General features: G+C 34.8%; 2 protein-coding genes across 2 annotated transcripts; one reads left to right on the top strand and one right to left on the bottom strand.

The window, feature by feature from the left end:
• Positions 1-3,863: 3,863 nt before the first annotated feature.
• LOC120329848 (collectin-11-like) lies at positions 3,864-14,359 on the bottom strand. The gene is made up of 5 exons (XM_078118375.1): positions 14,182-14,359; positions 13,799-13,861; positions 13,431-13,625; positions 13,036-13,201; positions 3,864-4,325 (listed from the first exon to the last, which is right to left on the bottom strand). The coding sequence occupies exons 1-5, from the start codon at positions 14,357-14,359 to the stop codon at positions 4,082-4,084; spliced, it is 846 nt and encodes a 281-aa protein (XP_077974501.1). The 3' UTR covers positions 3,864-4,081.
• Positions 14,360-18,002: 3,643 nt separating this feature from the next.
• Positions 18,003-21,047, top strand: LOC120330296 (uncharacterized). Its single transcript, XM_039397182.2, has 5 exons — positions 18,003-18,196; positions 18,993-19,055; positions 19,384-19,632; positions 19,977-20,133; positions 20,667-21,047. The coding sequence occupies exons 1-5, from the start codon at positions 18,013-18,015 to the stop codon at positions 20,938-20,940; spliced, it is 927 nt and encodes a 308-aa protein (XP_039253116.2). The 5' UTR covers positions 18,003-18,012; the 3' UTR covers positions 20,941-21,047.
• The last annotated feature ends 3,140 nt before the right edge of the window (positions 21,048-24,187 follow it).

Below are 24,187 nucleotides of genomic sequence, written 5' to 3'. Positions count from 1 at the left end.
TTTATTTTAATTTTAGCTCGAGCCTTACAACCAGTAGCAGATGGTTGGTATCGTGTTCACAGTTACCCATATTGGTACAAATTATTCAAAGTATCGACAGACTATCAAACAGCCAGAAAAAATTGTGAATTGTTGGGTGGCCGATTAGCAGCGAAGGGTATACGGAACCCAGTTATTCATAGGTAATTTTCGTTTAGAGCAGTGTCTCAGTTCTGAAAGGGCCATGGGAGACGTATTTACTAGATTCATCATTTTTTATAAAGATTAATTATATTTGCAATGGTTTCCAAAACCATTTATGCAAAACCGTTTGTTTCGTGGCATTTGGTTTTCCTTGAGTGCGCTGATGTTATATTGTCATAACACTAGCTTATTCAAGTACTTTTAATTGAATTCTTGTGCCACTATAAGTACATGAACATTCGATAACCTGGGTTGTGTAAAGTGCTCAGAGGTCTTAACTAACAACTCCTTAAAAAAAACAAAGTGTGGTGTCATCTAGAGACGAACAGACATCAGTCTCCATTAGTGCTTTGCTTACCAGTATGTTCAGGACCCTGTTTTGAGCCGATTTTCTTTTCCAACTAAAATAAACGCAGACAAGAAGATTTGTTAACGAGAAAAAACATTAAGTATAAAAATAATTGAATTAATTTTCCTGCATCGTGGAGAGGGTGTTACGTGTATGACAGAACGTGTTTCTTGTTCTGTTTCTTAAAACATCGCAAAATAGAAGCGCGAATGATATTTATAAATGGTGTAATAAAAAATTTAAAATAAAAGAAATATTTAATTTCGATGTCCGCCCCCAATATTTTTATTTTTCGGAAATGATACATACACGGTCGAAACGGTTGGAGAACACTAATTAAGGTTTTAAATGTGTTTTGATCAACAAATATTTTAACACATCAGAAACACTTTGATGATCATACATTTCCATTGGAAGACGATAGTCATTCTATATCGAAGTATATAAGAATATCGAATCCCGTATGCCTCGGAAGACTTTTAAAAAATAATCGCCTCGTAATATTATTCCCTATCTTGAAGTATTTAAAAACTGAAAATAATTGGTTGCGACAAATATTGAAACTGTTTTCACAACAAATAACACCGGAAGTCTAATTATCTTGAAGCCGGAATGTGTAATCTTGGCCTGAACTAATTTCTGGGCTCTGGAATTGTAAAATTTTCGTTTAATCAAAAATTGTGATCGTAATATTTAGAGCTATAAAGTGGTATCGAATACATAATGACCAACTTTACCTTTCATTAAAAAATACTGTGTTTTATTTTATTAAAAGCCCAGTAGCCCAATTTAAATAGAAAACGCAATGAGCTTAATGTTTAGTATTTTACATTTTTCCAACTTTTTATAATTCAATTAATAATGGCTTAAATGAAACTTCATCACGTTCAAAACATAATTATATTTTAAGCGATCTTCTCGACAAGTTCATCAGAAGAACAGGAACTTCGATTTGGATAGGACTTGACGATCTTGAGAAACAAGACAACTGGAAATGGTCGGACGGAGTTTCATCAACTACTTCTAATACACCATGGAGTGAAGGAGAACCAGATCGCCAAAATGAACGTTGTGCTTGCATGTTCGAGCCTCTGCAATATATGTTGATAGATACCCGTTGTTTTTTAAATCGATTCTACCTTTGTGAGAAGTAATCTCTTTTCTTTCTTCAACTTTAAAAGGTTGCAACAATAATCAGAAATTCTAGTCTGCAGCTTATCTACAACTCAGACTAAAGTCCAAGCTCTCAATATTCACAGGGGCCCAACTCTTATTTTTTTCTTTCAAGTTTTCTTTTTTCTTTTAAATTCATGTTCCAGAATTTACCGGTTCAAAAATTTATTCCCATTTTTCCCATATTTAATCATTAGGTACTCTTGTTCTAAATATTTCTTTTTAAACGGTCAAATATTAAAATATACTGTTAGTTAAATGAATTTGTCTAAATTTGAAATACGGTACCATTTTAACCTTAAAAATGAAGACACCTTTTTGCATTAATTGATCTGTTGTACCTGAATAATGCCTGTAGGGAACAAATATTAAATACTAGTCGTATTACTTTATCCAAGCAGCAGTGAATTCAAGAATGATGATATAGTATTTATTATTCAAAGATAATATTCATTGTAGACCTGTTTATTTTAAACAGTGGAATGATATGTAAGTAATGTTAAGCAAATTGCTTTCAAATTCAATTCATTATCTAAGACGCTTACGTGGGGTAAAACCTTTTGAATTCATAAGAAAAACGAGTTTTTGCACAAAACGTTACACTTGGTTTGCAACACACGTCTCGCGTAGCATTATAAACCCCAAATTTATTTTCTAAACGGCATCCCAAGAAGTCGTCTAATGAGGAGACCATTTAAATGACGTTTGGGATCATATAATCATCAGTTGTCTAACTACGTATTAGTAAGACTTCGCCGCGTATAAAGCGGTTTATCTGCTTCGCTATGCATTATTAAGAATATAATCATTACATCTATAATCTATATTCTACAACAAAAAGGATTGCTTGCATTTTGTTAAAAAAACACTAGGAGACGATAGCCAATGTAAAGTATCAAGCATAATTTAAAAAAATTAACAATACATTATATCATCTTATCTTATCTACGCCTTCTGTATGAATATAAGACCAATCAAAGCAATTTATTGGCAGTGCGCCTCATTCTACGTCTTATGGTATGGTACCAGTATCCTATTCCCATTGCATCACGACCGTCGCAAAGGGAAAGGTGGTTTTTGAATTGTGGTGCATGATTACGCTAGTGGTTTTATAAAAATGATCGATGGGGGCCGTGCGTACCAAATCCTAATTCAGTGGGCACGTATATTTCGAATTGCGCGTCTAATGTATATAAACTCCATTAGAGACTCTTCTGAAAAGGTACTGTCAAAATATCGAGCCCTATGTTCGATAGCTTGAAAATAACAAGGTTCAATTGTGATAACCCTATCCTCAGAGATCTGTAAATTGTATAAAACTACACACGACTATGGTATAGTGAAGTAATCTCATAGAAGGTTGGCGAGGTGACACAATGAATTAAACATCAATATCGTAATGAAAATAATCTACATGAAGATCAGAGTACTAAACCACAAGGTCAATCGATAGTATTTGGTGGTGATACTGCTGTGTCGAGAGTATTTTGTACTATTAACACGAATTGTGAAAGCTTCGGCTTATTCATTCTTTGACAATCAGTACCTCATCACCCCATGGTTTAGTGTGAATATAATCAAATGGTGAATAATAAAGTGGAATTGGAGGTGAGAGGTTAATTTCTTACATGGTGATATTTATAACACGGGATACTGTTTAAATCGCCCCTACTATGGTGGCCTATCATTTGTTAACGCATAGCCCTTTATTTCTTTATTAACATTTTTTTTTTCAATTTCATCTCGTTTTTGAGGGTGAGATTTGGTACATTAAAAGTTTAGCGCAATGGCCTTTAGGTTAGATCTCTGTTTGAAGTTTTTCAAAAAATAGAAACTTTCAACATCAAAGATAACATGCCGAGGTTTAGCTATGAGTTTGAGGATATGATGAACTTAGTCGCATTCAAAAAATAGTGGAAAAAATATTCAACTCGCTCAACTTCACCTCATCTCCATTAGTGCCTCAGATAGTGATATTAACTTTTTCTATTTTTGACTATTACTCCAAAACTGTGCAAATCTCCGTTTTTAATATTCACAAGTGTATAATGATTCCGTTTATTATCATTCATCGAAAAATTCTATAAGTCCAGAAAAACGCACTAATTAAGCTCAACAATTAATATCATTTGATATGATCAAACTTAGAATACATAATTTTATATTTAAAAAGATTTTTGATAAAGAACGAGTTTACAATGAATATATAGATTCACAAAAAAGTCGAAAGCAGAGTTTAGTGAATAAAAATACTAGTTACTCAATTTTTGAACAATGACAAGTCGTGGTAATATTTTAGCAGAGTTACTATAAATATTGTTTCTTCTTTTGTTAAAATTAATCCCATTGATCGAAAGCAACAAGGGAAATTTTCAATTACTTCTCACAGAGGTAGAAATATTTGTAAATACAAAGCACATCTGCTATTTGATATTCCAGATAATTGTGCATACAAGCACATCTTTGATCTGGACCATCTGGTTCGTCTTTGCCCCATGGTGTATTAGAAGAAGTTGATGAAACTCTATCCGACCATTTCCAGTTGTCTCGTTTCCCCAGATCGTCAAGTCCTATCCAGATCGGAGTTTCTGTTCTTCTGATGAACTTGTCGAGAAGATCGCTGGGAAATAATATTATTTTATGTTAAATTTGAACCAACAATATTATATAATTTGCAAATTTTGAAAAATACAAAAGTTTAACGTAATTCTTTTTAATCAAATGGATTTCCAGCACTTACTTGAAAGCTCAAGCTATTCATAGTTTTGTTTTCACCATCAAGTTTACATAAGGGAAAGTTAAAATCAAGGTATATAAGTTATTTTACTCCCGTCGACGATACGATGTGAACAAACCATCTTTCCGACGGCATAGTTATATGCGGTCGTCAGAAAGTTTTTGCAACAGTTTTGCTGTTGTCTAAATGACAATACTATTATATTTGTAATATACAATGTTTAATTACCTGCGAATAGTTGGGTTCCGAATACCATTTGCTGCTAATCGACCACCCATCAGTTCACAGTATTTTCTGGCTGTTTGATAGTCCGACGATACATTGACCAATTTGTACCAATATGGGTAACTGTGAACACGATACCAACCATCTTCTACGGGTTGTAATTCACGAGCTAAAATTAAAATAAAAACAAATATAGAATTAAATAAAAAAGCTTCATAATTGCTTAAAACAGAATTTATCTAGGAAAAGCCAAAGCTCCATATCGACGTTTAGATCCGGAGAGTGATTTGCAAGTTCTCATTTTTGGTCAAATATGCAACACTTGCGGTTTGCGACACAATCAAATAACGTGAAGTCCTTAAATAAAACATTGTGATGATTTATAATAATGCTATGAATTTAAGATGGTAACCTTTTTCTTCTTCGAGGATTTGAAATTTGCGTGCCAACTCATCATAACGTGAGCAATTACATGGTGTTCCACTTTCTCCTTTAGCTCCCTGACTTCCCGTGGCACCATTTTGTCCTGTCGGTCCAATATCACCTTTTGCACCTTCCGGGCCTTTCTTGCCTGGTCGACATGTTGTTTGACATTGAGAATCATTTGGAACTAAAGAACAAATATTTTAGTTTACAAAAACCTTACACGTGAGGGTTGCATTCAGCAGAGTTGTATTTTTATTTCAAATGTATCACATAAATTGACTTTCTTGTATTCATGAAATTATCATCTTCAATTTTATATTTAATATAGTTCTGTAATTATTTAGAAAACAATCAAATATTTTACCATTTAATGCTGTTTCTCGAGCTTTTTCCATGATAAAAGATGCCATGTCCCAGGTGTCTAAAACTGAAAATATATTTTCTTAAAATTCAATAATCTGAAAATCATATAAAAAACTGTAATAACGAAATATCGCATTAAATATAAAACCAGTATTTTAGATTCAGGTTTCCCGAATAAGCAATTGTGCAATGTGGAAATTAAATAATTATTTTTTTTTAAATTACTGATTGAAATTAGAACCATAGACTTACGAATAAGACCCAATTCTATGCTAATATTATATAATTTCGTCTGTGAATTCGATAAAGATAGAAAAATAAAACAAAATAATAGAAATAGTGAGAGAGTCTACAAACAGATATATTTTCCTAAACTCACATGACGTCGGAGAGCACTTCTTTACTTTCTCTCTCTCAATTTCTTTCAGTTTCTGTTCCAAAGCTTTGATTCTGATATCGTGTTTATCGATTATTCGATTAGTGAATTATTTGATTCAATTCAAACGTAAGGATAGCGGGGTCAATAACTATTTGTCATTTACTTCAATTATTTCACGTATCAAACATGGATGTCAATTAAGTATCTGCTTATTCTAAGCAGAATTCCACAAAAAGTTGACTCAAATGTTTTTTAAAAACTCTCTCAATCATGGTTACTTCTTGATTACGCATTGATTGTTTATATTTACATTTGAATAACACGCTTAAAAATATAAATGAAAACAATTAAAAATATATTGTTTACGTAATGTGCTCTGGGCTCATACGATTACATATGCCATGGGTGGGTGTGTCATGGTGTAATGCCGTTGAAATAAATAAAAAAGTACTCTAACGATTCCCGATCATTTTGCGGAAATAAGAAACAAGAAATTTGGATTTATTTTAATGCGACGCTTAATGTTGTTTGAAACAGGACACCGACTCTTGATCCGAATTAACCTATCAATTTAGAGAAAATCAAATCAAATGCAAAGGTGGCGCGGTATAACTATTCTTTTACAGTCCAAATATTTTTTGTATCGAACACGGATACAAAATGAGTATGGGCTTATTATAAGGGGGGAAACTTGAATGGGTATGTGGCAACGAGTAAAATTTTATAAATGCAAAGACAGGATTGAATAATGGCTGCTGAAAATGAAGCAAAAGAATATGTATGATTTCACAATTAACTAACGTTGCAAAATTATTACATCATTGGACACTCTCACTAATCTGGGCCATTCTCTGTTAAAATAAAGAAACAAGAAATGTGATTTTCTTCAAGTACGACGCTTACTCGAGCCTTTCACCAAAAACAAAGCCATGTACAAACAAACAACCACTGACTTCTAATGATATTTGAGTAGCTACTATTTATTTAGAATGACCTGACCCTTTTGGTTTCAGCACTGCTTACTCAATTTATTATCCCCTGAGTGGGGCAGGGCGCATGGGATTTGTGTAATCTGCGATGCCATTTGCATCTTAAGACTTTAACCGCGAGATTATTGCGCTGCCCGGCAATTGACAAAAAAAGCAATGGTTGCCAAGAAAAAAATGAAGCACTATATATAAAGCGTTGGTACCTAAGTCATATCTCCATTATCGTAAATCGATACTCCTGTGCTGGTTTTCACTACAAAATGGGTTTGTTAGCATTCTTCATTCTTACGTTCCTATGCGTAGTGGAATGTTGCGTTCAAGAACATCGAAGCAATATTAGCTTTGTCACAACGATCGATCGCACCTGGCTCGGGAAATTCTGATAACAACGTGAGCCTAGCTAGTGAAATTAAAAATGTAACTTCAGGAAAAACTGATCAACACGATATCAGAATCAAAGCCCTGGAACAGAAACTAAAAGAAATTGAGAAAGACAAAGTAAAGAGCTGCTCGCCAACGTCATGTAAGTTTGAGAAAATATATCTGGTCGTAGATTCTTTTAATATTTCTATTATTTTGTTTTACCTTTCTATATTTATCAAATTACAGACGAAATTATATATTATCAGCATAGATTTAATGCTTATTGAAAAGTCGATTGTGTTTGTTTTAATCCCAATCATTGAATTGAAAAAAAGAATTTTTGATTTAATCACAAGATTGCACCAATTCGTAATCGGGAAACCTGAGTCTAAAGTATAGGTTTTATATTTAATGCGATATTTTGTTTTTACAATTGTTGGCGTTCGAGAAGTATGTGTACCAATATGGAGATATCTAATTTTGTTCGCCTACTTTACATCAAGTTGTGTAAAGGAACGGAGGCCTATGGGCAGGGGGTATATCCACTTGGGTAACACAGACAGTCCCCGAACTCGTATTAGAACTAAAATATGGAAAATTGGAATAAAATTATGGCCTAACTCATACTATGGGATTCCCCCATTTTATTATAAGAGAGATTTTCAGATTATTGAATTTTGAGAGAGTATATATTTTCAGTTTCAGACACCTGGGACATGGTATCTTCAATCATAGAAAAAGTTCGCGAAACAGCAATAAATGGTAAAATATTGGATTCTTTTTAAATAATTAGAAATACAAATACAACTCTGCTAAATGCAGCCCTCACTTGTAAAAAATTTGTAAACTAAAATAATTATTCTTTAGTTCCAAATGTTTCTCAATTTCAAACAGCATGTCGGCCAGGCAAGAAAGGCCCAGAAGGTTCAAAAGGTGATATTGGATCACCAGGACAAATTGAAACCACGGGACGTCAAGGAGCTAAAGGAGAAAGCGGAACACCATGGAACTGCTCACGATATGATGACTTGGCACACAAAGTTCAAATCATCAAAAATAGTTGCTACCTCAAATTCCTACTCTTCTTATATTTTATAACAATATTTTATTTAAAAACCTCACGTTAATTGATTGTGTCGCAAGTGTTGAATATGGCTAAGACTGAGGATTTGCAAACCGCTCTCTTGATCTAAACTTCAATATGAAGCTTTGGCTTTTTAGAGAAATCCATATATTAGGCAATTATAAAGCTTTTTTTATATGGTTTTATATTTGTTCTTATTTATTTTTAGCTCGAGAATTACAACTCTTAGCAGATGGTTGGTATCGTGTTCCCAGTTACCCATTCTGGTACAAACTATTCAAAGTACGGTCAGACTATCAAACAGCCAGAAAAAACTGCGAACTCATGGGTGGTCGATTAGCAGCAGAGGGTATACGCAACCCAGCTATTCGCAGGTAATTATACAATTATAATAGTATTGTCATTTGACTCATATAAATATTAAAACAAAAATACTGCTGCAAAACACTTTGATGATCGCACATATCCCGTGCGAAAGCCGGTAACGTTTCCCTTGTATAGGGTGTAGAAAATGTAACGCAAGTGAATTTCCGGCGAGACATCTGGCCTGATTGGGGACAACAAAATTTGAAATAAAGAGTAGTATGCTTCTACCAACTGCTCCAAAAATTCAAATCGATTAATCTAAAAGTTGCGCTAAAGCGATTTTTACAACAACAACTGTTAGATGGAAATTAAATGCATTATATTTTATTTTAACTTTCTATCTAAGTCAATTTAATAATGAAAACAAAACTATGAATAGTTGAAGCTTTCAAGTGAGTGTTGGAAATCCAATTGATTAGAAAGATTTACGTTCAACTTTTGTATTTTTCAAAATTATTTGACATTGTTGATCCAAATTAAACATATTATCATTTAAAGCGATCTTCTCGACACCTTTATTGGAAAAACAGGAACTGCGATCTGGATAGGACTTGACGACCTTGAGAAACAAGACAACTGGAAATGGTCGGACGGAGTTTCATCAACTTTTTCTAATACACCATGGGGCCGAGGAGAACCAAATGGTCGAAATGAAAGATGTGTGTGTATGTGGAATCAACTGCAATATCAGATAGCAGATGTGAGTTGTAATTACAAACAATTCTATCTTTGTGAGAAGTAATTCAAAAATTCCCTTTTTCCCTTTGACTATATGGTAATGATATAAACAAAAAAAAGAAACAATATCTATAGTAACTCGCCTAAAATATAGCTACGGGAAATTGTATTTTTAATTGTTGAGTTTAAGTATTGCATTTTTTGTTTGGACTAATTGAATTTTCCAATGAATGATAATAAACGGAATCATTATATACTTGTGAACATCAAAAACGGAAACTGTGAGCTTTGTGCAATTTTAGAGTAATGATAAAAATAGGGAGTTAATGTCATTATCCGAGGCATTAATGTAGATGAGGCGAAGTTGAGCAATTTGTATATTTTTTCCACTATTTTTTGAATGCGACTAAGTTCATCATGTCTTCATAGCTAAACCTCGGCATGTCATCTTTGGTGTTGAAAGTTTGTATATCTGAAAAGCTTAAACCAGCGATCCCAACATTTTACATAGCATAGCTACATAGTTACAGTGTAATCTAACCTCAAGGCCATTGCGCTAAACATTTAATGTAAAAAATTTCACCTTCAAAAAGAACGCGATGAAATTGAAAAATAAAATAAGATAAAGAAATAAAGGGCTCCGCTTCGACAAGTAGTAGGCCTAAGGCCACCATAGGGCGCAGGGGCGGTTAAAACGGTATCCCGTGTTATAAATATCATTTATGTAATAAATCGACCTCTCACCTCCAGTTCCACTTTATTATTCATCCATCATTTGATTATAATCACACTAAACCATTCAATAATAAGGAACTGTTTGTCAAAGAATGAATATGCTAAAGCCTTTAAATTAATGTTAATAGTACAAAATACTCACTCGTTTCACCATAAAATACAATCGATTGACTTGTGGTTAATTATGTGGTTTTGTACAGTGATATTTATGTCGATTTTTCTCATTAGGATATTGATACTTTATGTAATCTCGCCAACCATAGTCGGGTATTCAAGCATTTTACAGGTTGGTACTTTAGATTTAATTGCAAGCGTGGCGCACATTCAGATATGGATCTTGGGTATAATATTAAAAATGTTATGAAATTCACAGATTTCGAAGGATAGGTTTATCGTAATTGAACCTCGTTATTGGAACTCTATATTTAGACAACTCGACTGGCATCTGCTTTTCTACATAGGCTCTAACGGAGTTTGTAATACTATGTAGATATACATACATCAGTGGTTCACAAACTTCTTGGCATTGGGACGCCCTTCAAAAAATATGTTCAAGTTGCGACTCCCCCTGAAAACGCTTTAATGCCTTTCATTTTCACATTTTTTACAATGAGTTTTATTTAAATTTTTTTGTGGGGTTTGCCGTGGTGTCAATATTGAATATCCGCTTGAGCTAAAGCGCAGACGGAGCGAAGAACGTTGATCAAAGATGCTCGATATGTCCTTGTTCATAAAAGGATTAGAAATGAATGTCATTCATGACGCAAGCATATCCAGGTGTGTGTGATGTCATAATTGGAACAGTATCGAATGACCCGTGGCATTAGTGAGGTCACATAGTTAAGGTTGACTTGCAATTTTTGGATCTCCGCTCTAGGAGACCCTTATTATCAGTCGTTCTGTCTGTCTGTTTAGATGTAGCGTGGCTAACACTGACAGTCGCGAACTCGTAATAGAACAAAAGTGAAGAAAATCGAAATAAAATATGGCCTAACCCAGGGGTCGGAAACCCATGGTTCGCGAGCCATATATGGCTCTTTTGGTGACGGCATATGGCTCCCGGAAAAATCTAACATTCTAAGTCTTAGCTTACTATTGTTACAAGATTTCAAACTCTTTTATAGCAAATTTGGCAGAAAAATCCCAATACGTTTGAGAACGCACGCCCAGCGCATGTCTATGTTATTTAAGAGAATTTTCAGACAGGCATTGTGACAAAATTGGAGGATTCTGGAACATATTTTGTGACATCACAAAGAGTTTTTAAAACACTACGGAGATGCCTAAACGAAAAAATGGAGATGAGTATCGTAGATTTCAACTTTTTCTGCATATGAGCAGACGTTCAATGCCCGCAGCGACAACATGCAGCATCAGAAGTCACATTAAATGAATATTGACATTGTATGTGTTGACTTTTGAGTACAAATTTCAGGCCTGATTAAGTGGAGAAAATGCTATATGGCTCACACGAAAATGCAATTGAAAATATGTACCTTTTATGGATCTCTTGACCAAAAAGGTTCCCGACCCCTGGGCCCTAACCCTACGCTGGTATAATACGGGAGTATCCATTGTCCTGGACAGGTTTGGTGTCTCGTGTTTCACATTCATTACATTCTGCTTAACATTACTGATAAATATAACACTGAATTGTTTAAAATAAACAGGCCTACAATGAAAATCATTTTCAAATAATAAAGAAAATATATAATTCTTAGATTCACTGTTGCCCGGATGAAGTACTGAAGCTATTATTTAATATTTGTTCTTTAAAGGCATTATTGGGGTAAAACAATTAATTCAAAAACATGTCAAACCTTTTATTTTTAAGGTTTAAATGGGTTTTTCAAATTTAGACAAATTCATTTAAATAACCGTATTTAAAATATTTATCTTTTCAAATGGGAATATTTGAAACAAGAATAACGGAGGTTTCAAAATAGGAAAAATTTTAGGGAAGAATCTTTGAACCGGTTAAATTCTGGAACGTACATTTCAAAGAAAAAACAATCAGGCCCGTATGGATATTTGGGGTTCGGACTTTAGCCTGAGTTGTGGATAGGCTACAGACTATAGTTTTCTGATTATTGTTGCAATTCTTTAGAAGTAAGAAAGAAGTGATTACTTTTCACAAAGGTATAATCTATTTGTGGAACAATGGGCATCTATCAACTTATATTGGAGAGGCTCGCGCATGCAAGCGCATCTTTCATCCCGACGATTTGGTTCACCTCTGCTCCATGGTGTATTAGAAGAAGTTGATGAAACTCCGTCCGACCATTTCCAGTTGTCCTGTTTCTTAAGGTCGTCAAGTCCTATCCAGATCGAAGTTTCTGTTTTTCTATTAAACTTGCCGACAAGATCGCTGAAAATGATATTTATTATATTTTAAACATGGTGAACATAAATTAGTCCAACAATATCAAATAATTTAAGAAAGGAAATAATGATGTTTGATGTATTATTTAATAAGGCATTGAATTCCCAACATTCCTTTTCTTATTCAAAATGCGAAACGAAAGTAAAAGACTTGAGCTGTTCAATATTGATTTTTAAACAATAACTTGAAGAAGGTCAAACTCCAAAATTCAGTTTTATATGTTGTATTTTAAAAACCCATCTAATCGCTTTCCCGCAACTTCTAGATCAATCGATTTGAATTTTTCCTCAATAGAAGGTTGAATCAGTCAGAAGAGGCATATAGCCTTTTTCCAATTCTTTCGTCCCCAATCGTGCCAAAAGTTCACTCGAAATGCACCTCGTTTTCGTTACAAAATAAATCTGAAACTGCATAACTCACTCACACCCTATACAAAGAAAACTTATGAGAGGGTTCCACAATGACGCATCATATAGCTTTTCCACAATAAACTTGAGATCGTGAAAGTGTTTTTGGATTACGGGTGAAGTTTAAATATTGTTGAGTCAAATTTCTATATGGCAATACTAATATTATCATTGTAATATACAATGTTGAATTACCTGCGAATAGTTGGGTTGCGTATACCCGTTGCTGCTAATCGGCCTCCCATGCGTTCGCAGTTTTTCCTGGCAGTTCGATAGTCTGACGGTACTTTGACCAATTTGTACCAATATGGGTAACTGGGAACACGATACCAACCATCTGCTAAAGGTTGTAATTCTCGAGCTAAAATTAAAATAAGAACAAATATAAAACCATATAAAAAAAGCTTTATAATTGCATGGATTTATCTACAAAGCCAAAACTCCATATTGACGTTTAGATCCAGAGAGCGATTTGTAAATTCACATTTTAAGCCATATATGCAACACTTGCGACACAATTAATTGACATTAAGTTTTATAATAAAATAATGCAATAATTTATAATAAGGGTATGAATTTGCAATAGTAACCTTTCTGTTCGAGGATTTGAACTTTGTGTGCCAACTCATCATATCGTGAGCAATTACATGGTGTTCCACCTTCTCCTTTAGCTCCCTGACGTCCCGTGGCGCCATTTTGTCCTGGTGATCCGATATCACCTTTTGAACCTTCTGGGCCTTTCTTGCCTGGTCGACATGTTGTTTGACATTGAGAATCATTTGGAACTAAAGAATAATAGTTTACAAAATTCCTACACGTTAACGTTGCATTTAGCAGAGTTATATTTGTATTTCTAATTTATCACTTACATCGACTTTTTTGTAATCATGAAATTATCATTTCCTATTATTTATTTATTACAAGTCTGTAAATATTTAAAAATATTCCAATATTTTACCTTTTAATGCTGTTTCGCGAGCTTTTTCCATGATTAAAGATGCCATGTCCCAGGTGTCTAAAACTGAAAATATATACTTTTATAAAACTCAATAATCTGAAAATCGGTCTTATATTAAAAATTGTAATAACAAAATTAGCATTTCTGGCTACGCCCCTGGAATCAGGGTTCCCGATTAGGCATTGGTGAAATCTTGCAATTAAATCAGAAATCCTTTTTTGAATTTTTCGATTGAGTTTAGAACACAATCGACTTGTCAGTAAGACTTAAATCTATGCTGATATTATATAATTTTGTCTGCAATTTGATAAAAATAGAAAAGTAAAACAAAATAATAGAAATAGTAGGAGAATCTACGAATAGATGTATTTTCCTAAACTCACATGTCGTTGGCGAGCACTTCTTATTTTTTTCTCTCTCAAGTTTTTCCAGTTTCTGTTCCAAAGCTTTGATTCTGATGTCGTATTGATCGACTTTTGCTGAAGTTACATTTGCAATTGCACTAGATATGCTTACGTTGTTATCAGAATTTCCCGAGCCAGGTTCAATCTCTGGACTCATTGTCACAAAGCCTATATTGCTTCGATGTTCTTGAGCGCAACATTCAATTACGAACAGCAACGTAAGAATGAAGGATGCCAACAAACTCATTTTGTAGTGAAACCAGCACAAGAGTATCGATTTACACTAATGAAGGTATAACTAAGGTACCTACGCTTTTTATATAGTTCTCCATTTTTTTTGGCAACGAGTGCCTTTTTTGTCAATTGCCGGGCGGCGCAATAACCTCGCGGTTAAAGTCTTAAGATGCAAATGGCATCGCAGATTACACAAATCCCATGCGCCCTGCCTCACTCAGGGGGTAATAAATTGGGTAGGCAGTGCTGAAACCAAAAGGTTCAGGTCATTCCAACTAAATAGTAGCTACTCAAATATCATTAGAAGTCAATGGTTGCTTATACATGGCCTTGTTTTGAGTGAAACGCTCGAGTAAGCGTCGTACTTGAAAAAAATCACATTTCTTGTTTTTTTGTCTTCCCCATAATGATCGAGAATCGTGATAGTACATATTTGTTTCAACGTTATTACACTCACGACATATATGTAATGGTATGAATCCAGTAACCATTACAAAAACAACCTATTTTTAATTGGTTGCATCTATATTTTCAAGCGTGTTATTTAAATGTATATATAAACAATCAATGCGTAATCAAGAAGTAACCATGATTGAGAGAGTTTTTAAAAAAACATTTGGGTCAACTTTTTGTGGAATTCTGCTTAGAATAAGTAGATACTTAATTGACATTCATGTTTGATACTAGGAATAATTGAGGTAAATGACAAATAAATTTTTTTGAACCCCGCCAACCTTACGTTTGAATTGAATCATATAATTCAATCGGGGTTAAGAATCGGTGAATCGGTGACATCCTCAACGTTGCATTTGTCACCTATTCTCATATAAGGTTGAGGAGGTGGCACAAAGTATCAAATCTCAATATCATAATGGAAAAAATAATCGACATGAATATCAGTGTTTTAAACACATAGTCAATTATAGGTCAATCGATTGTATTTGATGGTGGAACATGTTTCGAGAGTATTATGTACTTTTAACATTAGTTGTTAAAGCATAATCGCATAAGACAATCCTTTATCTCATCATCCTGTTTTGCGTGAAAATGAATATAATGAAACAGTAAATATTAAAGTGGATCTGGAAGTCGGAAGGTTAATAAGGTACTGATTGTAAAAGATTGCATATGCCAAAGCGTTTAGAATTCATGTTTACAGTACAAAATACTCTTGGCACAGGTTTCACCATCAAATACAATCGATTGACCTATGGTTGACTACGTGGTTTAGAAAACACTGACCTTCTCGTCGATTCTTTTCATTATAATATTGGAGCTTGATACTTTGTGCCACCTCGTCAACCTTATATGCGAATATATGACAAATGCAACGTTGAGGATGTCGCCGATTCTTAACCCCGATTGAATTATATGATTTTTTTTCAAACGTGGCGGATGGCGGGGTCCAAAAACAATTGTTTGTCATTTACTTCAATTATTTCTCGTATCAAACAGGAATGTCCAGTAAGTATCTATTTATTCAATGCGGAATTCCACAAAAAGTGGAATCAAATTTTATTGAAATTTCTTTTTCAATTATAGTTTGGGTTATTTATTGATTACGCATTGATTGTTTTTGTATGCATTTGACACCCATGAAAATATAAATGAAACCAATTAAAAAAATATTGTTTGTGTAATGGCGTCTGGGCTCAACGTCGAAACAAAAAAGTGCTCTGACGATTCTCGATCACACCGGAGAAAATAAAGAAACAAGTAATGTGGAATTTACAACGCTTATTCGCGCCTTTCACTTAAACAAGGGCCTGTATAAGCAGCATCTGATATTTAACGATGTGGAAGAAACTACTATTCATTTTGATGACCTGAACTATTTTGGTACGACACTGCCTACTGCCTACCCAATTTATTACATCCTGAGTAAGGTAGAGCGCATGGGATATAAACCCGATATGTATAATCTGCGATACAAACACGGTTAAGTCTAGACTCTAGGGCAGGGATGGACAACCCATGGCTCGAGAGCCGCATGCGGCTCTTGTTCCGGTTTCATGCGGCTCTTTTCGCCATGGTTATTTTAAAGAAAAAAATAATTACAACTACAATTCATCATGTTTCGATTAAACATATTATGATTCATAGTGCATACTTCTTTTACGTTGAAGATACATGAGCGCCTTTATTCACTTTACCATGCAATCGTCCACTATTTCGTCACCATCAAACTCTTTGTTGTGAGACGCGTACTTTGCACTACAACGGCTGTAGTAATCGTATCGAAAACGAAGTTCGGTGGTAAACGCGCAGTTTACCATTTGACAAAAGTAATTGAAGAAATACGCTTTAATTCAGGGGTCTCCAACACCCGGCCCGCGTCATGGTAGGGATTTTTCCACAAAAACCAATGTCACTATTAGTAAGTTTTATCGTGTCATTTATCATTAAGAGTCCGGTCCGACAAACTGTATGAAATGAAGAAAAAATTTTCCCCTGTTATCCATGTTCATGTTTTATTCCATTGGTATAATTCAATTACAAATGCAATAATTTCATTTCGCATGTTCATTGTGACGAAATAAACGAATTTCGTTTAGTCCGTTGCGCCGAAGAATGGTTTGCGAAGCTAATTGCACATTATCGTCGCATACCTGCGATGTTTGGCAGTTCTTATATTTGCGAGCAATTTTTTTTTTCAACTATGAAAGTCACCAAGTCAGTCCTCCGCACACGACTAACGGACGAGCATTTTGTTGTTGTCTTGAGACTAGCAAACCAACCAAATATCCAGCCCAAGTAAATGAATATGTTTCATTTCTCATTTGCTGTAAGATTCAAGTGTAATTTTAACACATCACATTCAGATACCCTCTTTTGTACCTAATTTATTGGCTTGCAGCCCGCGTGGTGACTAAATTTCAAAAAGTGGCCCGCGACATGTTTTGAAGTGGAGACCCCTGCTTTTTTGAAAATAACCATTGAGTTATGGAAAAGCATGCCAATAAAAAAATATTCCAATGTCAAACGAGCTGCGCTTAGGATATTGCCAATGTTTGTGTCAACATACGTCTGCGAATCCATGTTTTCTATCCTAAAACGCCTGAAATCAAAGCATTGATTTGTTCTGACTGACACCCATGTGAAAGAACTGCTTCGATTGGCTATAACGACATGTACAAGCCAAATTTTACGAAAATTGTTCAATCTAAGGAATGTCAGAAGTCCCACTAAGTAACATGCATAACATTAAATGGTTTGTAAATTTCGGTCATAATCATGTCGGTTAGTGACATTTGCAATAAACAAGCATTCTAGAAGATCTGAATAAAGGTATATTTGATGTTTATGTGTGTTCTTGTTTATAATGTGACTCTGCGCGGTAATAAAATACGAAATGCGGCTCTTGGTCTTTGACTGGTTGGACACCCCTGCACTAGAGCTTTAACCGCTAGGCCATCTCGTCGCCCAAAAATTGACAAAGAAGGCACACGTTGCTATAAAAAAATGAAGCACCATATAAAAAGCGTTTGTATACCTCAATTACATCGTCATTGTCTCAGTCGACACTCTTGTGCTGGTTCTCACTACAAAATGAGTTTGTTAACATTCATCGTTTTTATGTTCCTGTGCGTAGTTGAATGTTGCGCTCAAGAACATCAAAGAAATATTGCCATTGTCACAACTAGTCCAGAAAATTTACCTTCAGCAAATATCGATCAATACGATATCAGAATGAAAGCGCTTGAACAGAAACTAGAAGAAATTGAGAGAGAAAAAGTTAAAAAGTGCTCGCCAACGTCATGTGAGTTTAGTCTAGTGTATAGTCGGTGTTTTTCTCAAATTTTCGCATTAATGGTGGGGGTTTTGTACAAAAGAAGGCTTCGCAAGCCTTCAGATACAGAAATGATAAACGAAGGTTTCCATTGTTTTTATCATTGAGTCGAATTTTTGCTAAAACGAATGCCCTTTTGATCCATTGTTAGAGGTGTCGTTGATCCGACAGAACTACATGTAGCCTATCGTTGCCAGTATTATGAATAACCCTCTCGCTCCCGTTTTCTTTGCACAGTTCCTAAAGGGATATGACTTTACGACAAACACACTGAATAGCATGAATTTTTCGCGGGACGCACGAAATTACTTGGCGGGCAAAATTTCATGGTTGTCACCTTTGTCTTAGACACTAGCGACAGACACAGACTCTTCGGCGGTGTTATATCCAGATATTCAATATTTTTGCTGTTGACATACCCTGACAGCAGCAAGTGTGATTCAGCAAAAATAAGTGGGTGATTGACAAATTTGCGCAATGGATGCAAGTGTCTCCATTGCCTATAATTAGGAGGTAATTAGGAACATATTCTAGAGAAAACATAACTTTTGCGCAAACCTTCCTAGATTCATGAACTTTTGGGCACAATCATACACAAACAGAAGTTTAAGTAATAATTTAATCAAATGATTTACTCGATCACACTCAAGAAATTGAAAAAATTAGGGGTTTTGTGATTATGCGAGTCACCCTGCATTTAATGCAATATTTTGTTAGTATATATAATCGTTTATCGCGTTTCAACGCACTAAATTTTCCGTTTCAGGTGTGAAATTATGTGATATGACATCCTTAGTTATGGAAAAGAGCGGAGAAACAGTAACAAAAGGTAAATTTATTTTGAACTGATGACTGACTTGCAATAGACAGTGGATGTTTCCCCGGCCATTAGTCCCAGATAAATTATTCCTATACGTTACCATTGCAATCATTTCTAATGCATACTTCGAGAGTGTTCTCTGACTTGTCGCTAGATCTAGTTTAATATTTTGGTTTGATATATTAAATATACACACACAAAAACGTTTTGACTTTTGATCTCATTATCAGATAAAAATTACACCAACAAAATCTTCAATGAAAATTTTTCAAAATATAAATTTCATCGGTATATGCATTTTCAAAACTTGTTTTAAACTTACATAATTATTGTTCAGCCGCAAACGATTCTCAATGTCAAACAACATGTCGACCAGGCAAGAAAGGCCCGGAAGGTGCAAAAGGTGATATCGGACCACCAGGACAAATTGGCGCCACGGGGCGTCAGGGAGCTAAAGGAGAAAGAGGAACACCAGGACAAAGTGGTGCTCCAGGACGCCAGGGAGCTAAAGGAGAAAGCGGAACACCATGTGATTGCTCACGATATGATGAGTTAGCACGCAAAGTTCAAATCCTCGAACAAACAGGTTACTACTATCTTTAATTCAAACCCGTATTATAGGTTAAAAAAATTCTTTATTCAGGAAAAAACTTTTCATTGTTAGCTGTGTATGTCTCGCATGTGATAACCTATATATATGTTCCTGCCAATAACATAGCATTAGTTTAAAAATATAACTTCAGTTTAGGATCTTTAGAATTTTGGTTTTGTTTCGATGGTAAATGATCAATATGTAATAAACCGTTTAAAACCTTGATCGAACAAATATTTTTTCATATGGCAGAGGGAGTCAAGGCAATGAGATTGAAATATTTGATACTAAACACCTGCCAAACAATTTGATATTAATTTAAATTTGTTCTTTTGCAGATAAACTAGTAGCAGATGGTTGGTATCGTGTTCCCAGTTACCCATATTGGTACAAATTAGTCAAAGTATCGTCATACTATCAAACAGCTAAGAAAAACTGCGAACGCATGGGAGGCCGATTAGCAGCAAATGGTATACGCAGTCGAACTATTCGCAGGTAATCCAACATTGTATATTACAAATATAATAGTTTGTCATTTGGCTCGATAATAATTAAACATCAAAACTGTTACAAAATACTCTGTGACGACCGCATATATTCCGTGGGAAAGCAAGTATGTTTTTTCTTGTATGGGGTTTAAAAGTTATGTAGTTTGTTTTGTAACTCAGAACAAACTGAATTTCCGATGAAACTTTGGTCCGATTAGAAACAAAACATTTAGAATAGACAGTATACATCTACCTATCTTTGAGTGATGTAAATATCTAATTGGTTTATCTGGAAGTCGCGTAGGAGCGTATTTTCACAACAACAACAACTGTCAGATGAAAGATATAAAATAGTCAATTTAATGATGAAAAGACACAATCAATGGCTCAAATCTTTTACCTTCAATCTATATTTTAAATTGAAAAAGAGTGTTCGAAATCTAATTTATTAAAGAGAATTACGTCGAACTTCGTTATTTCCTTTTTAAAATTATTTGATATTGTTGGTCCGAGTTAAACGTAATATAATATTATTTTCAGCGATCTTCTCGGCAAGTTCATAAGAAGTTCGGGAAATTCGATTTGGATAGGACTTGACGATCTTGAAAAACAATACAACTGGAAATGGTCGGACGGAGTTTTATCAACTTCTTATAATACACCATGGGGCAGGGGAGAACCAAATGATCGAAATGAACGATGTGCTTGTATGTACCAGCCTCTGCAATATCAGATAGCAGATTTGAGGTGTAATTACAAACTATACTACCTGTGTGAGAAGTATTTGAAAAATTCCCTTTTGGCTTTAAATTAATGGAAATAATCTCAACAAAAGAAGAAGCAATATTTATAGTCACTCTGCTAAAATATGGCACTGTTAAAAAATTGAGTAAATTGCATTTTCATTCACAAATTTATGCTTTCGACTTTTCCGTGGATCTATATACTCATTGTAAATTCGATCTTTATCAAAAACCTTTTTTATTATAAAATCGTGTATTCGGAGTATCGATCATATTAAATTGATTTTAATTGTTGAGATAAAGTAGTGCGTTTTGTTTGCTTGTAACATTTTTCAATGAATGATAATAAACGGAATCATTATATACTTATCAACATTTCAAAACTTAATAAATTAAAATTAGGTAACATAGTGAGCTTTGCGAACTTTTGGAGTTATCGAACGAAATAAAGAACTCAATATTATTATTATGAGAGTGATGGGGCAATTGTGAGGGTGTCAAATTTCTTGCTCACAATTTAGTTCACATAATTGATCAATTGGTTGGGTGACATTTTCATCTTTTTATGCGACCAAGTTAATCATGTTTCAAAAATTAACACCAGAAGCATTATTGGTGTAGAAAACTACTATTTATGATAAATTTTATACTGGGAACCGAAGAATTGTAGAGTAAGTAATTTTCGGAAGCATGGACTTGATGGTGGAGGAAGCCGTAACCGACCAGAGGTTACGTGAACCACCCTACGACGGCGAGGAGTCTAGCAATCCTCTCGCACATAACTACCCCGCATTGGATTCGAACCTGCGAACCCACGCAGGGTAATTAGAGATGCGGTGGCGAGCGTATTCATTACGCTTAGCACGATGAGCCACACCGCCGCGCGGGCGCGATATATTTTCCTAAACTCACATGACGTCGGCGAGCACTTCTTCACCTTATCTCCCTCAATTTCTTCCAGTTTCTGTTCGAGCGCTTTGATTCTGATATCGTATTGATCGGTTTTCGTTGCAGTTACATTTTCAAGTTCACTAGATAGGCTTACATCGTTATCAGAATTCCCAGAGCCAGGTTCGATCCCTGGACCCATTGTGACAAAGCTAATATTGCCTCGATGTTCTTGAGCGCAACTTTCAACAACACATAGAAACGTAAGAATGAAGAATGCTAACAAACTCATTTTGTAGTGAGAACCAGCACAAGAGTATCAATTCACGATAATGAAGGTATAACTAAGGTACCGCTTTTTATATAGTGATTTTTTTTGGCAACGATTCCCTTTTTTGTCAAATGTCGGGCGGCGGGATGGCCTAGTACAAGGGTCGGCAATCTACGGCCGCGACGCTTCACTGAATTATAGCAACAAAACGGCAGTTTTGACGATAAATTAATTTTATAACCCACGCTCGAGGAGTTGATTATATTCTTTACGTAACAAAACTTATTGTGAGACATGTGTAGAATAAATGATATTATAACCTAACAATTTAGTGAACAGCTACTCATATAACGAGCCTACAATTATTTATTTATAATTAGACAAATGGCAACACGCAGTAAATAATCGAATAGAACGCAATGGGGAAATAAAAGAGCCCAGTAATCATTACGCATACAATATATTTTTATTTGTTTTCATTTATATTTCCAAAGCTGTTATTCAAATGCATATATAAACAATCAATGCGTAATCAAGAAGTAACCATAATTGAGAGATTTTAATAAAAAATGGGCCAACTTTTTGTGAAATTCTGCGTATAGAATAAATACATTCTTGATTGACATTCATGTTTAAGACGAGAAATAATTGAAATAAATAGTAATTAATTTTTGGCTCACCCAACCTTACGTATGAATTGAATCATATAATTCAATCTGGGTTAAGAATCGGTTACATGGTCATCATTGGATTTGTCACATATTCTCATAGAAGGTTGAAGAGGTGACACAAAGTATCAAGCTCCAATATTATAATAAAAAGAATTGACATGAAGATCGCTGTACTAAATCTAAACCCCATAGTCAACCACAGGTCAGTCGATTGTATTCGATGGTAAAACCTGTAGCAAGATTATTTTGCACTTATTAATGTTGATAGTTATCAACATTAATTTCAAAATCTTTGGCATATTCAATCTTTTACAACCAGTACCTTATTAGCCATCCTACCTCCAGATCCACTTTATTATTCACTGTTTCATTGTATACATGTTAACACAAAACCATAGAATGATGAGATGAACGGTTGTCTAAAGCGATTATGCATAAACCTTTAACAATCAAAGTTAAAAGTACAAATTACTCTCGATACATGTTTCACCATCGAATACATTTCACTGACCTGTGGTTGATCATGTGGTTTCTTAGTACACTGATCTCCACGTCGATTCATTTTAGTAATATATTGAGATTTGTTACTTTGTGTCACCTCATCAACCGTTATACAAATATATAGCATAACCAGCGTTTGGTTTTAAGTATGTCACCGACTCTTAACCCTGATTAACCTGACAAATTAGTGAAAATGAAATCGAATGTATAACTGGCGTGGTAAAACAACGATATCAAAGAAAATATTAAATTATAAGGGGAAAAACTTGAAACTTGGATATGTGGTATCGAGTAAAATTTTATAAATGCAGAAACCGGCTTAAATAATGGCTGATGAATATGAAACAAGAGAAGATAGTTACAAATGTATGATTTCACAATTACCTAACCTTGCAAATATTTAAAAATTAAACACTCTCACAATTCTGGGTCTTTCTCTGTTTAAATAAAAATGTGGATGTAGAATGGCAGATGTAGACTTGTAGTTGGTAGCCCAAAAAATTCTTTAAATATACGGTATACGGTATAATACGTTATAATTGTAGTCTAACTCAGTGATTCCCAAAGTGGTCGATATCGCCCCCAGGTGGGCGAAACGACACAGAATGGGGGGGGGGAGGCGAAGGGGGCGGTAGGGGGGGCGATTTCGCGAAACCTGTTCGGTGCATCTTGCACTTGATTACTGTACTCTGCGTGCTTTCGTAGGTTTGAATCCAATGTACGATAATCACACACGGCAGAATTGTTGGATTTCCCCCCGCAGTAAGATAATTCGCGTAGCCCAGGAGTCGGCAACCTACGCCCGCGGGCCAGATCTGGCTCGGGGAGTGAAATAATCCGACCCGCGATGCTTCATTGAATTATAGCGGCAAAAAGACGGTTTTGACAATGAATGAATTTTATAATATACGCTCGGGAAGTAGATTATATTTTTTACGCAACAGAATTTATTGTAAGACACGTTTAGACTAAATTATACTAAAACCC

Source organism: Styela clava, chromosome 12 (assembly GCF_964204865.1).
Source record: "Styela clava chromosome 12, kaStyClav1.hap1.2, whole genome shotgun sequence".
NCBI classification, from domain to species: Eukaryota; Metazoa; Chordata; class Ascidiacea; order Stolidobranchia; family Styelidae; genus Styela; species Styela clava.
The sequence above is the reverse complement of the archived record's forward strand: the minus strand, read 5'-3'. Positions and strand labels throughout refer to the sequence as shown.

What these genes read in the sequence shown, in the direction of transcription:
- LOC120329848 (XM_078118375.1), bottom strand. Translation starts at nt 14,359, where the DNA reads ATGAGTCCAGAGATTGAACCTGGCTCGGGAAATTCTGATAACAACGTA. An exon ending in GAAGTGCTCGCCAACGACAT is followed by an intron (nt 13,862 to 14,181) that starts GTGAGTTTAGGA and finishes ATATATTTTCAG; the next exon opens with TTTTAGACACCTGGGACATG. An exon ending in CGCAACCCAACTATTCGCAG is followed by an intron (nt 4,326 to 13,035) that starts GTAATTCAACAT and finishes ATTATTTCCCAG; the next exon opens with CGATCTTCTCGACAAGTTCA.
- LOC120330296 (XM_039397182.2), top strand. Translation starts at nt 18,013, where the DNA reads ATGTTCCTGTGCGTAGTTGAATGTTGCGCTCAAGAACATCAAAGAAAT. An exon ending in AAAGTGCTCGCCAACGTCAT is followed by an intron (nt 18,197 to 18,992) that starts GTGAGTTTAGTC and finishes TTTCCGTTTCAG; the next exon opens with GTGTGAAATTATGTGATATG. An exon ending in CGGAGAAACAGTAACAAAAG is followed by an intron (nt 19,056 to 19,383) that starts GTAAATTTATTT and finishes ATTATTGTTCAG; the next exon opens with CCGCAAACGATTCTCAATGT.